The following is a 15,133-nucleotide window of genomic DNA, read 5'->3' as shown; positions in this document are numbered from 1 at the left end:
TATAGTGATAAATTTATCTTTAGCTCAAAAGCACAACCACAAATATTAATCAAAATAAAATTTAATGTAAAATTTTGACTTATATCTCAAGTACAATGATAAATTATAAATTTTAGGTAATATTATATTTCAACTAAATAATAAAATCTTACGTTTCAACCAAATAATATAATGCAACATACATAATAATGTGTTAAGTAATCTTATAATTCGATAATTCAATTAACATACATAATCATATGTATTTCTTATATTTATAAAACGAATTCACTTGCATTAAATAAACTTTGTTAAAATAAAATATGCATACAAATAATAAATTTAATAACAACTTACTTGTAAATAACACTTGCTGAGAATAGATTTGAAGAATCATGATTTTACCATTGTTGCCAAGAATTGAACCCTTTGTCCTTGTCTTTCGAAGCTTTAACAACAACACCTCCACAAACTTATAAAATCTGACTTATTTTTATCTCCACCATTAATAAAAACCTAAGGTTATTTTACAAAAGAAGAGAAATAAGAGCTGACTGTATATAAAGAACAATTTTTACAAGAGTTACATCGTTTAAGCCGCCCATTTTCAAAGGAAATTAAATCGATAAAAAAAACTTACATTAATAAGTGTTTTAAATTCATGAATGATAAAAGAATATGAATGTGACAATTAATTTATCTACTGAAATTATTAATTAGATCGGGATTAAACAAACAAAAATATTTTATTTAACCCTTCATAGTTCAAATTATCACACAAACCTGTAGTTCAAGTTCTGAAAATTTTCAATTGAAATATTCTTTGAGAACAATTTCTCATTCACCTTGATTTTTTAAACATGCTAAATTTTACATATTGCTGTACAAATTCAGTAATAACTTAACCATAAAATGAATGATTTTTATTAAAAATCCTTAGGCTTTGACTTTTACTGATACTTTAGATAATTGCAAGCTCATTTATGATATCCAAACTGTTTACAGCAACATATCCTGAAGATTGGTTTGGACCGGATCAAGGTAATTGACTTCCCAACTTTGGTGAAATTGGATTGAATCAGGTTGAACTTGGAAGCATATCTTGAACATTCAAGATTTAGCTCGAGCTCATTGAAGATATTCTTTATACTTGTTATCTTACTAGTTTTATGGGGAGTTTGATTGTAATTGATTTAGAATGTTAGTAAGTCTTGATTCCTTATAAATTGAGGAGATTTGTATATGTATTGTACTGGTGAGAAAACATTTATTCTTGTTCATTGAGGAATGTTTCTTGAGAGTGCATTGAGTGAAAAATCAAATGTGTTATTTGGTTATTGTTCTAAGTTTTTAGGGGAGAAAATTTAGAGGAGAGTTGTCTAGATCTTAAGTAAAAAAAAAAATGAAGAGCCTATTGAGAGGAACCAATTATCTCATTTTTTAAATTGATAGTGACCTAAGGAATATTTAAACTAATTTATTATTTGAGTTGTAAAGTTCAACTCAACTTAACTCAACTTGAAATCAAAAACCATTTACTTATTCAAGTTTATTCGAAAAATCGAATAATTCAATTCAATTAACTCAAAATTCTAAAAAAAAAATTGACTTTTCGAGTTGAACCAACTTTTACTCACATGTGGGTCTCCAGTCCCACCATACTTAGTTGCCATAAGTGGGTTTAGTCTAGTGGTGGATTTTGTCCATATTATTGTGGTTCACTGTTCGTATATAAGTTGTAATGGTTTAATTCTACTTTGTAATTACCCAAACATTTGTACTTGTAATTTTGCTTGCGATTGTAATATAATTATACTATACTTGTAAACTCTAAAAAATATATGTAAATTTTAAAACTTATCCTACAATAAAATTTATAACATATATAAGAAAAATTTGAAAAAACTTTTAAACTTACTAGAATTAACTTTGTTATTTTAATTTTTTATTTATAACATCTATCACCTTTATAAATGAGAATTTTAATTTTACTAAAAACTTGGTTAAAAATTACTTGGTAAGAAATTTTAGTATAATTACAAATAAGAAATTTGATTATATTAAAAATTTATTAAATGAATTTATATGATAATAAAAAATTATAATGAATTGTTTTATCTAAATTATTATGTTTCAAAAAGTAAAAAGAAAAAAATGTTTTAAATAGTAATTTTAAATTATTTATATAATAACTAAGTTTATATTTCATATATAAAAGTTTATAATAATACATTTTATCATATAATCTCATATATTATATTTATATTAATTATATATTATCTACAAAATATTATGGTGAATTTATTCATAATTAATAAAAATAAAAATTGAACAATAAAATTTTAATTTATAATATATCAACTTTTATCCTTTTTACAAATGCTTTAATAACGATTAATTTTTTTATTAGCAATATATTTGCATTATTAAAATTATTTAAGTGATTTAGATTGTGCGATTGAAGTCCTGCGTTCAAATCCCTTCCCTTGAATCTTTATTAATTTTCGCCCCAACACTTATAAGAGAATATTTGGTTTATAAATTATTTTTGTACAATTGATGACAGAATGAACATGTTGGTTCAGTACTAATGTTTTAGCTTACTTTAAGGTTTTGTGTTTGAATCCTCACTGTATGTGCAAAGCGGGAAACATTTTTGTTTCTCTTACACTGTCAACCTATTTGGCAGAATTTGGGATAAATTTAAATTCTGGGGAATATCTGATAAGTGGGTAGTTAAGGGGATTTAGTGGCAGAATTTTTGTTTCCAATCTACTTGTTATTGAAATTTTCTTTTCTAACATCATTTCTTTTGTTTTCTTTCTCTTTTGCGCATATTACCATTTTTCCTTTCCTCATTGGAGAACTTAGGTACATTTTTTTTTCTTTCATTACTTTGATTTATCATTTGTTGTCGCTTTGCTATAGTTATGGACGCTTAGTTTTTGCGTGGTGCCATCGTTACTATTGTGCCATTTTTGTGTTGGGTATCGTATACTTTTTTCTTTCCTTATTGTTTGTTATGAACCGTTCTTTCATGTAAAGGATTGGTGGTTTATTTAAGTTTATAGCTTCGGTTGTAATTGTTAGTAGGAAACTTTGTAGGTGACGAATGTGTGACATTTACTCTTTCGGCGAATAGTGAGCTTTAAGAACTATTGCTTCTATTTGTGGTAAGCGATTGAGTCATTGTAGGGGTTGTTTTGGGTTGTGTAAAGGCCGATTGTATTTTTCGCATATGGTCAAGTTAGTGTTTGAATTTCATGTATTGATTGTTAATTAATTCATTTTGAATGTCATTTTTAGGTGTTGGAATCGCATCTGTTGTGTCGGCATTGAAAAACGATTAGGTGTGTAATGAAAAATTTTAAAAAAAAAACAAATGGCACAAAGTCGAAAATTTGATAGTTGACGCCACACAACCGTGTGCCAAGCAGTGTAAACCACACGATTTGGGTCAATTGGGCCACACGGGCGTGTGTGAGACCGTGTGTCAGGCCATGTGTGTAACATCCCAAACCTGGCCTAGATGTTATGACCAAATTTGGAGATGTTGCTACGATTTATTTAAAAATCTAGAAACCATTCATTTTTTAAAAATAATGCTTGCTCTTATTTAGTAAAATCCGAGTTTAATTAGGAAATTTATCTTTCTTAGCTATTTCGATAAATTTGGCGATTATTTACGCATAACACACTTATAATTATAGTGAAAAAACTTAGTCGAGTTGAATTTTGAAAATGCAGTTTTTTGTTGTAAAATTCATCGTTAAGCAAATCAATTTCAACCTACCAAAATCATTTAGACAGTTAAGATAAAAATAAAAATAAAATCCAAATGTTAAAACAGCTCCAATATGTTTGAACAATCCTTAAAAATCAAAATAGTAAAATAACGAAAAATAGTGTAATTAACAGAAATGTTCAACCGAGCTCCCGTCACACCGACCCATCCTAAGTCTGAGGGATACTTGAAAGTAAACAGAAAAACCAAGAGTGAGCTTACAAGCTCAATGTGCAACATAATAGAATATCAACATATATTAATCAAACATATATATCATAGATAAAATTCGTATCAGATCATAACAAATGCAATTTTACGTTCCTACCCCCATCTGCTACACACCATCTTCGACCATCCAACACACCATATAGGGTATTTAAATACCCATCCAAGCCTATACACTGCTTAGTGTCGATATGACACTTTTCAGAATATTCGCAGCTTAGCTGCCTAATCATTAGGCGATTTATCGCCATTTACAGAAATATGTGTGCCTATGCCACTAGATATGTTAGAGGTATATTTGCCTATACTTCCTCCATATGCACAAATCCCACCCCAAATGCACATACAAATATTAACAGATAACAAAACATACATGTCATACATGCTCTTATAACAAATATGGATCAGACTTACCATAAATATAGTTCATGCTATGCATATATCATATTTATCATATAACACATATCATTATTTTTATGCTAATAAAACATTAGAAGTCATGTTTTTAAGCTTAATTAATACCCTATGAACCATATAGGAGGTCTACGTTTGACCCAAACAATCCTTACGACCCTAGGGTAAAATTTAGAATTTTGAGCCCACACGCCCCAATTAGCCTAAACTGTGTGTCTCACATGATCCAGCACACAGCCTGTCATATGACCATGTGTCACACACGGCCTACCATATAGCTGTGTGGCACCAACAATTCACTTTTTTTGCTTTCGCCTTTCTTGTTTTCTCGGGATTTAGTTACAAACCTTGGTTAAAATGCACGCTCAAAAATAAATATTCCAGCACCTAAAAGCATCAAATATAAACAAAATCAGCCCTCAACTGCGCAACGATTAAGTGATGAAAAACTTAAATTTTCCTAAAATACTAAACCAACCACAACTGATTAACCCCCAAACAGTCATAACAGTCCCAAATTGGCAGAATCGCTTACTTTCGAACGAACAACACCTCCCCAAATCTTAACTCGTCGGTGAAATATTTGCTTCTTAAATTTCCCCTAAACAAATTAATTAATTATCACGATTAAAAAACAATCCCCAAAAATAAATATCCAACAGCAGAACTTAAATCTTACCCAACACTACAAAATCACATAGGAGTGTAATAGCATAGAAGGAATTGAAGTACATAGGTTGTAACAATGGTAAAAGAAAAATCAAAACTGATAAGGAAATATTGGGAAAAAGAAATTAAAAAGATCGACACAAGAATAGACGAAAGAATGGAAGAAAAAAAAATAAAGAAGAACAAATTGCAAAAGCAGATAGAAGAATAGTGGCGTGAAATAGGAGGTTAAAGGGAAATAGCAACGTGAGGGTTTGTTTAGGGTGATATTATTTTATTTAATTATACTATTATTAAAATCAAAAAGAATAATCACCTAAAGGTTATTTTCCTAAAATTAAGAATACACATCTATTTCCACAACTAAACAGTTATCTAACTAAGAGTTTAAATCAAATCTAAACTCCTCCCTACATTGACAAAAAGAATAAAATACTATAATATGCTCGCAAAGGGTTTTGAACTCACGACCAAATAATACAATCAAATGTCTAAACCACTAAAGTAGATACATCTTTTATGACAAAGTTGGAGAAAACAAATGTTTAAATTTTTTGGGTGTTACAACTCTCCTCCCTAAAAGAAATTTCGGCATCAAAAGTTACCTGATTCAAATAGATGTGGATATTGCTGTCGAATTGAGTCCTCAGGTTCCCAATTAGCTTCCTCATTACCATTATTTTGCCACAGAACCTTAACCAAAGGAATAGTCTTTCTCCTCAAGGCACTAACGTCTCGATCTAGAATCTGAACCAGCTCCTCCTTAAAAGTCAAATAAGATCTTACCTCAATCTCCGCAACAGATACAATGTGAGATAGGTCAGAACGATATCGCCTTAACATGGAGATGTGGAACACATCATGGATATGTCAACTCTAGAGATAGTTCTAACTGATTGGCGACTGATCTTACACGTTTCAGAATCTGATAAGGCCCAATGGACCTAGGGCTCAGCTTGCCCTTACATCCAAACTGAAGGACCTTGTTCTATGAAAATACTTTAAGAAAAATATGATTACTCATAGAATACTTAATATCCCTCCTCTTCAGATCTAAATAGGACTTCTTTCTATTAGAATATGCCTCAATATGATCCCAAATCAGTTTAACCTTATCTTTAGTCTCAGAAACCAACTCAGGACCCAAAACTCGTCTCTTGCCCAACTCAGTCCAACACAACACGGTACAAAACTTACGACCATACAAAGCCTTGTAAAGTGTCATTTGAATACTAGATTGAAAGCTATTATTATACGCGAACTCAGTCAACGGTAGAAAATCCTCTTAACCACCTCAGAAATCAATCACACAAGTTTGTAACATATCCTCCAGTATCCGAATCACCCTATCAAATTATCCATTTCTTTGAGGATGGAATGTTGTATTCAAGTCTAATCGAGTACCTAGAGCCTCATGAAGTTTCTTCTAGAACCCCATGAAGTCTAACAATCTCAGAAATATACAACTTAGTCAGTTTTGCAAAGAATAATCAATCCTGACCGGAATGAAGTGAGCAAAACTGGTCAAACGATCTGCGATAACCCAAATAGAATCCTTCTTAAGGGCAACCAACTAACGAAGTCTATAGTCACTTGCTTCCATTTCCAAAGGGGAATCTTAACGGGTTGAAGCAAACCCGAAGGCAGTTGGTGATCAACTTTAACTTACTGACACGTTAGATAATAAAAGACAAAATTCATTACCTCCCATTTCAAACCAATCCACTAGTATAACTCTCCAAGATTCTGATACATCTTATTCCCACTAGGATGCATAGTATAAGGGTTACATGCACTTCCCGTAGAATAGATTGCCTCAAACCAAAATTGTTAGGAATACAAACCCGACCTCAAAAATATAGAACCCCATCACTGTTTATCCCATAGTTAAAAGTACTACCTTAGACGAGCAAACATCGCCTTCAAATCAGTCATCGCTCTACGACAAAAAATCAAAATTGATAAGGAAATATTTGGGAAAAATAAATTAACAAGAATAGCACAATAACAAACGAAAGAATGGAAGAAGAAAAAACAAAAAAGAACAAATTGTAAAAGCAAAGAGAAGAATAGTGGCGTGAAATGGGGGTTATGGGGAATAAGAAACTTGGGGGTTTGTTTAGGGTGATATTATGTTATTTAATTATATTATTATTAAAACCAAAAAAGATAATCATCTAAAGGCTATTTTCTTAAAATTAAAAATACACATCTATTTCCACAACTGAAAAGTTATCTAACTAAGAGTTTAAATCAAATCTAAACTCCTCCCTACATTGGCAAAAAGAATAAAATACTCTAACATGCTCGCAAAGAGGTTTGAACTCACTACCAAAGAATACAATCAATGGTCTAAGCCACTAAAGCAAATACCTCTTCTATGACAAAGTTGGACAAAACCAATGTTCAATTTTTTGAAGCGTTACAATATGGGTCACATGGGCTTGCCAGTTAGGCCATGTTGGCCATACAGGCGTGTGAGCCCATTTTCTAAAATTTCACCCTAGGATCGTATATTTCATGCGAATCAAATTTAGCCCTTTTGTAGGGACCGTATGGTATAAATATGACTAAAAGTCTTGATATTTAATGCTCTGTTTCTATTTAATGTGACTTATGATTGCACGATAGGTATGTTATGCGTTATAGCAGAATGTGTTTTATGCTAATGTGATCTAAAATCTATTGTAAATAGCATGTATGACATTCACACATTCGATATCTATTTATTTATGCATGTGCATCAGGGTGGGTTTGATATGTGATGGATGAAGTGTATTCTGACAGTATTATTGCAATTTTGGTGATTAAACCGCATTATCTGTCTGGCAGCTCAACTACACCTTTATGAGTGGCATACCACCACGACCCGGTGTGATTAGATGGAGGGACTCTTGTAGTCCTAATTGGTTGAATGGAGTTGGTGTGCAGCGGATAGGGGTAGGATCTGTGATTGCATTTGTTTTCGAATCTGAATATACATCTGTATCCGATTATGAAATACAACTGATTCTATATATGATAATATATTTTAATCTGTATCTGAAAACGTATTTGTTTAGTTATGTATATTTGATTCGTTGCTTGAGATGTGTTACACACTAGGCTTCTAGCCCACCTATTTGCTTAATACGTTTTAGGTGATCTTCAAACTTAGGACTGGATGGCGTGCGGGAGCTCAGATTGATTTCTCACCTAAGTTGGTTTGATTATTTTTAATTAATCAAGTTTTTCGAACTTTTGGGTTTTTGAACTAAGTTTTCATATTTGGTTTGTTTTTGGGTTTTCGCTTAATCGTTGGTTTTTTTGGTATTTTAAGATGAAATTGCAAAATCATATGATTTACCAAATTTAGAATTCACTCTTTAAAATTAAAACTCTGAAATTCCGTTGCAAAACTAAACAAGTCATTAAGTGATTTCATTATAGGATAAGTGTTTCGAACGTAAGATTTGACTAAAATTTGTAAGCTTTTTTCTGTGAAATAAATAAGTGTTATGTGCAACACGTAAGAGATTTGCTAAAAAATAATATTTCAAATCACGTGATTATTAAATTTAGAGAGAAAATTTCTTAAAGTTTTCAGTATTTTATAAGTAAACCTTTAAGACATTGTGTTGTGAAATAGATATTGTCAAACTTGTGATTTTCCTGAAACTTGTATAAGCTTAGTTAAATTAAGATTTTAGGTCATACGACTTCTAAGCTAGATTTTTAAATTAGTTTTCATACGAGTTGATGTAACTTTTCCAGATCCAGCCATAACGTCTAGGTTGAGTTTGAGGTGTTAAAATAAAAGTTTATGACTCCTCAAGATTGTTACCAATTCCACATAACCACAGTAGTTTTAATGATAGTTTAATTATAAATTTCATCCCTCTATAAAAATTGAAAAGTTAATCTATGTACTTTAATTTATCAAAACTTGATCATCACATTTTACCAAGTTAAAAGCTAATCCAATTAAATAACATAGTTAACATTTTCATCAAATTTCTAATTTAGAAATCATTAATTATATATGCAAAGAATTTAAAAAAAATAACAAATTAGTAAATAAAAGAATTTAAAAAATAATTATTAATTAATAGGTAACAAATTAGTAAAAACCAACTGTTAGAAGTTTTTATATAACATTTCAATTGTTTTTCTTAGAATGAAAATTTTATTATCTTGTGTAGGATTTAAGCCTGTTTTGCATCTAAAAATCTTTTCTGGTTTTAATTTGCACTCTAATAAGCTTTTAACATATACCCAAATTAACCAAATATAAATTCTTAATATAAACCTTAAACTTAAATTATGGGCCGAATCAGATATTAATAAAAAATAAAAGCTTCTTCAAGTGTACAATTAAAATTTATGAACAACCTACAAAAACTGATTAAAAGATCTACTTTTTACATTAAAGTAATACTTATAGATACCAGTTAAGGATTTTAATTACTAATTTAGTAAAAAGTTTCACTAAATAAAATGTAATACTCCTTCAACACCACATTAACCGAAAATTGATTATAATTTTAATAAACCTTAACTAATATCCTTATCCACTAATTAACATTTAATTATTTAACTTTAAAACACAAAATTGAAGTTCAGAGTTGGATTTCTCTTCACTACTGTCTTGAAAAAAATTCCTGCAACAATATAAATACTTATATTTGATGTAAGAATAGTTTATAAATTCATATATTATCAATAAATCAAATAATGCCATGCCAGAAAAAAAGAATTTGTATTTATTTAAAGAAAAATATATGGCAGCATCTGATTTGTTGATAATATATGAATATATACTCTGTTAACGCATCAAATATAAACTTCAATGTGATTCTATACAAACTCAAAAAGATTTCCACCTCAAATTTAGTACGTTTTCAGTTGGAAGGATCGTCCAATGGCTTCAAATACACTTGTACTCCATATTTAGGCTTTATTGTCATGACCACAACTGGAGCATGTCGATAACGCTCCGAAATCGTGAAGCTAAACCGAGAAATCAACATCGCTAAGATGATCTTCGCTTCCATAATTGCGAAAGATTGGCCGATACAATTCCGTGGGCCAGCAGCGAAGGGTATGAAATGGCGACCGGCTGCAAAGGGTCTCGAATTAAACCTCTCTGGATTGAATTCATTGGCATCTTTTCCCCATAATTCTTCACTGTGATGGATGGCCAGCACCGGTATCCATAAGGATAGTCCCTTGGGGATAAGCAGGTCCCCTAACTTTATGTCCTGGAAAGCCATTCGAGGCAGCACTGTTGCTGGTGGATATAGTCTCAGTGACTCATTTATAACCATTTGTAGCTGCAAAATCAATTTCAGTATTACGATTTAAAAAAAAAAAATCAAACTAAACCAAACAAAACCAACCCCGACATTATGATTTGAATCGAATTTTAACTTTATTAATTTTTTTTCCTTCTTTTGATACCCTATTGTTCAACCTTAATCGTTTGAACTTTTTTTGGGTGCTGATCAACAATTGTAATATTATAATTAGGCCAGCGAAGCAGCTAAAAAAGTTTAATAATTTGAGGGGGGGAGTTATTTAGGCATTCTTTATAGCAAAAAAAAAAAACAGTTTGGAAGGTACAAATTCAAGAAGTGGAGAGCCATGAACTAATGGAGCTAGTTGTTGAGTGTATAATCTATGGTGGAGACTACCAATTTCATGTAATATCTTTGCTGGATCCCCTTTAAATTGCTTTGTCTCGTGGAGACAATCCTTTAATATTCTATGGTTTTATATTCAAATATGCATGCTTTGGGGGTCTTATGATAATCTAAGAAAATGGGGGAGAGCCAATTAGGATTTTGGTGTACTATGTTAAAAAAAAATGCAATTCTAAGTATCGGATACATATATTTATTAAAAATATAGGATGTTTAATTAATTTTTTTTAATTTTAGAATACTATATCCTATCATTCGTATATAAATTTTAGAAAAAATAACAAAAAAAAAACTGCAAATTGAGTTAGACCAAAATTAGCAAGTGGTCTAATAGTCTGTTATTTCATTAGATAAAAGAGAAAGAAAAGAGTCCTTTCATAAACACCCATAAACTATTTTTTTTTTTTAAAATCCCATTATTCAAGAAAATAAATGAAGAATGAGTGAGGGTGTGGAAAATAAAATGGTTACCAGAGTGAGTTTGGGGAGTTGATCAAGAGAGGGGACTCCACCATCGCAGACCTTATTCACCTCGTCTCGAACCTTTTGTTGCCAATGAGGGTTAGTGGCCAATAACATGACAGTCCACGTAAGTAAAAGAGCTGTTGTTTCATGGCCGGCAAAGAAGAATGTCTTACATTCATCCATTATCAACTCTAAATTTATCTTAAATTTGCCTCCCCGTCTCTCCTTTTCCATCTCATTCAGCAATATGCCTAACAAATCATTCCCATACGAACTGCTTCGTCCTATCTCCATACAATCTTTTCGGCTTTGTATGATCTCCATTAGTAATCTCTCTACCTCCATTTTCAATGCCTTTATTTCTCTGTTGTATTTAGTCGGAAAAAACCTGTCAAATGTTTATCAATCTATTACACATTTGTCTCTCATTTTACCTTAAAATGAAACGGTCCGATGCGAGGAATATGCTTATGTTGGATACATTGAACCTGGAAAAAATAGATACTCACCGGCTTCCGGGAAAGCAAAGGTGCCTGCTGGCCTGAGCACAACGGTGTTGCAGAGATGTTAAAAGATGGAATATTTGCTTGCCTTTTTCATAACTGGTATCGAATTCGGTTCTTGCGATTATATCGGCGGTGAGTCTAGTCATGTATTCGCCGATTTCGAACTCGTTTTGGCCAGATTTCACTTCATTTAGCAGTGATTGGAGCATGTGTTTAGTGCATTCCACCATGTGTGTTGAATAACTCTGTTGAATTCCAATTCCAAAATATCAGAAAAGATAAAATTATGGACTTGGGAAACTTTTTTCTTCGTTTGGGGTCCGACCTGATTCAAGTCCAAAACGATGAAAAAGATAAAATGAAGGTAAAAGGTATACCAGTTTACCTTAAGCTTATCTCCCATGAATGCTGGAGCAGCAATATGTCGTTGATGGTACCATTCTTGGCCATTGGCCATTAACAAACCTTTACCAGTAAAATGCTTTGAGCCTTGCTGTTGCAGCCATGATTTGCCTGTCACAAGGTGGTGCTTCGTCATCAGTTCTTTGATCAATTCTATCTCTGTCAAACACATCCTTGGCTCAATCCCGTGCCAGTATATAAATCTTTTCCCTGTCAGATTTTCCCAGGAAACAAACACCAAGTTCAGCTGTCTGAAAAATTCACCTTATACGGTGAGATTTCATTACCATATATATACACGTATATATGGCAGTATATAAATATTTTTTTCCCAGAAAAAGAAAAACTGTCAGCATATATTTATAGCATTACCATAGGAGTTAGACCACTTGACATAATGAGGCAGAAGGCGGCCAACGACGTCGTGGTGGACTCCGTCCATATCATTTACGGTGGATTGGGAGGTTAGAGTAACCATCTCAATGATATTACCCGTTAATCTCCGGGGTTTGGGGCCACGAACCCCTTGTTTTTGCATCATGTTCTTGATGCGTCTAGGAATCAAAATGTAACAGTGGATAGTGTCAAACACAAGTTTGAACACCAATGAAATGAATAGAACGGAAAGGGTCGTCAAGCAAACCACCATAGCTGCCATGGCAGTGATCTCTGCAAATTAATAACTACAAGTTATATAACTAATATGTATGTGAGTATATATATAGTTTGTGTGAGGAGAGAAAGATAGTGGAGGAAGGGAAATTTGTATTTGGTGGTTAATGATCACAAAAGCATAGTGGGAATTTATAGTACAAACAAAGGCCATCATAATCTTTTTTAAAAATGAAAATTAAGAAAAAAAATTTAAAAATTTTGGGGTTTTTTTAACCAATGAATTGAATTTAGGGTTAGCATATATAGCATACGTTATATTTAAGTTTAATTGAATTAATCTTGAATGAATTAGATATCTAGTTAGAAAATGATTAAAAAATTTATAGAATAAAAGATATTATATGAAAAGTTATATATATATATATATATATATATAAATTCTATAAAATAACACAATTTAAATAGAAACCAAAGCTTTAAATAATATCTTAAATTTTGGGATGTCAAAAATCTTCAAAATTTTTTTTTTTTCATTTCATTCATATCATATCGTGGGTGTGTAATAGTATAATATTATTTAAGTACTAATTCAGAAGAATTTTTTATTACTATGATATTGAGAAAGAGGATGGTAATGACAGGGATTGAATTCGTCTCATCTAAGTGTTTAACAAAACTCTAACCATAATTTTAAATAAAAATTGAAACTAACAAAAGAGTAAATTAGATATACCAGTGGAAATTTTAAATAATATATAATTAATTTTTTTAGAGAAAGTAACATAAAACTAGTTTTTTAATATTTCTCCTTTAAAAATTAAAATTATTTTAAAAATATAATTTTCCTCTTTAAAATTATAGTGAGTATTAACTGTATGGATGAAAATGGTAATAAAATTATGGAGTAAACTATTAAATGCGTAGTGGGCTGGTGGAAAAAAAACCATTAAGGTAATTAGTGGATTCTTTTTAAAATTTTGAAATTTTAGAAAAAATTACATAATTATTTTATTTATTTATTTTTGTGAAATGATAACTTTTTAATTGAGTTTTTTTTTTGAATTAGTGATATTAACTCTATTAATAATATAGAGACATTGGTAATTAACATGTAACGTCAGAATTTAATTATTTGTATTTATACTTGTATGTTTTAACCTTATATTCTTTTAAGTTTTATATTGAGATATTATTGGTGTATTGAATGCAAAACCAAATTTTATTAAATATATATAGGTGGGTATTTGGAAAATTGTTAGTTGTAAATTTTTTATTTTATAAATAATATTAAAAATTATTGTTTGTCTTTTTTAATATTTTACTGCATTCTTATAAGATATTTGTCAATTTTTATGCCTACTTGTGAAATTTTAAAACTCTACAGATAATATATCAAATAATTTTCATATATTAAATTGAGGTTGGTTGAATTGGTAATAGAGATCGAAACATGAAAGGATAAAAATACCAATGTTTCACCCTCATATGGAAAAATGTTGAACTTATTTAGTATTGTTGAGTTGGGTATGTTTTCTTAGATTATTTAACTTATAAATACACTTACTATACGAGTGAAATGCAAAAGCATGTAATAATTTATTTATAAAAAAATAGTGTAAATAAAAATGTGAGCTTTGGTCGGATGGTGAATTATAAATGTTGAAATCCAACTCGATGCTTATATAAAATGATATAATTATTCTTAAAATAATATAATTTAATATGTAAAATAAGGGTTTTTTTCATTATGTAATTAAGTTGGTACTCGGTTGACTTGTGATGCTAACTTTGTATTTAAAATATAGTATAGATTGAGTAATCTATATTACATTTATTTTTTATTATGTTGATATTACGATTCAATTTGGTCATCAATTTAATTGAAAAATGATTCAAAATTCTTCTATTTAAAAGGTAACAAATATTATTACAATGATGTTTTTATATTTTTACATGAAATTTATAAAAAAACTATAAAAATTAAAATAAATATTAAATTCAGATTGCTTGAATTGGTGATAGGGATTCTACCATAGAGGGTAAAAATGCTAATGTTTACCAACAAATGGTTAGAAGAAGTGGAAGTGAATTTCTTTCCTAGGCATTTAGAACAAGTTCAACTTCTAGAGTCATTATTGTTGGGAGAGTTTTACCCAAATATCACGTCACGTGTGGTTATTTACAAAAAAAAAAAATGCTAATGTTTGACTCTCATATAGAAAATCATTTAGCTTTATTTAGTATTATTGAGTTGGTTATGCTTTGTCGATTACTTAATTTATATCAAATTTTAATTAAATCAATATATCATCAATTTAGTTGAAAATGGTTTAAAATTCTTCTATTTAAAAATAAAAATTATTATATAATAACGTTTTTAGTTTTTATAT

The 15,133-nt window shown here is 30.2% G+C and overlaps 1 protein-coding gene across 1 annotated transcript; it reads right to left on the bottom strand.

The window, feature by feature from the left end:
• Positions 1-9,485: 9,485 nt before the first annotated feature.
• On the bottom strand, positions 9,486-12,900 carry LOC108471730 (cytokinin hydroxylase-like). Its single transcript, XM_017773305.2, has 5 exons — positions 12,501-12,900; positions 12,112-12,338; positions 11,730-11,971; positions 11,227-11,608; positions 9,486-10,386 (listed from the first exon to the last, which is right to left on the bottom strand). Exons 1-5 carry the CDS (start codon positions 12,784-12,786, stop codon positions 9,955-9,957), a joined length of 1,569 nt encoding a protein of 522 aa, XP_017628794.1. The 5' UTR covers positions 12,787-12,900; the 3' UTR covers positions 9,486-9,954.
• Positions 12,901-15,133: the final 2,233 nt, after the last annotated feature.

The sequence above is a fragment of the Gossypium arboreum genome, chromosome 11 (genome assembly GCF_025698485.1).
Source record: "Gossypium arboreum isolate Shixiya-1 chromosome 11, ASM2569848v2, whole genome shotgun sequence".
NCBI classification, from domain to species: Eukaryota; Viridiplantae; Streptophyta; class Magnoliopsida; order Malvales; family Malvaceae; genus Gossypium; species Gossypium arboreum.
Note: the sequence above shows the minus strand (reverse complement) of the source record. Positions and strands in the feature narration are given on the sequence as shown.

What these genes read in the sequence shown, in the direction of transcription:
- LOC108471730 (XM_017773305.2), bottom strand. Translation starts at nt 12,786, where the DNA reads ATGGCAGCTATGGTGGTTTGCTTGACGACCCTTTCCGTTCTATTCATT. An exon ending in CAAGTGGTCTAACTCCTATG is followed by an intron (nt 12,339 to 12,500) that starts GTAATGCTATAA and finishes AAAATCTGACAG; the next exon opens with GGAAAAGATTTATATACTGG. An exon ending in TCATGGGAGATAAGCTTAAG is followed by an intron (nt 11,972 to 12,111) that starts GTAAACTGGTAT and finishes GGAATTCAACAG; the next exon opens with AGTTATTCAACACACATGGT.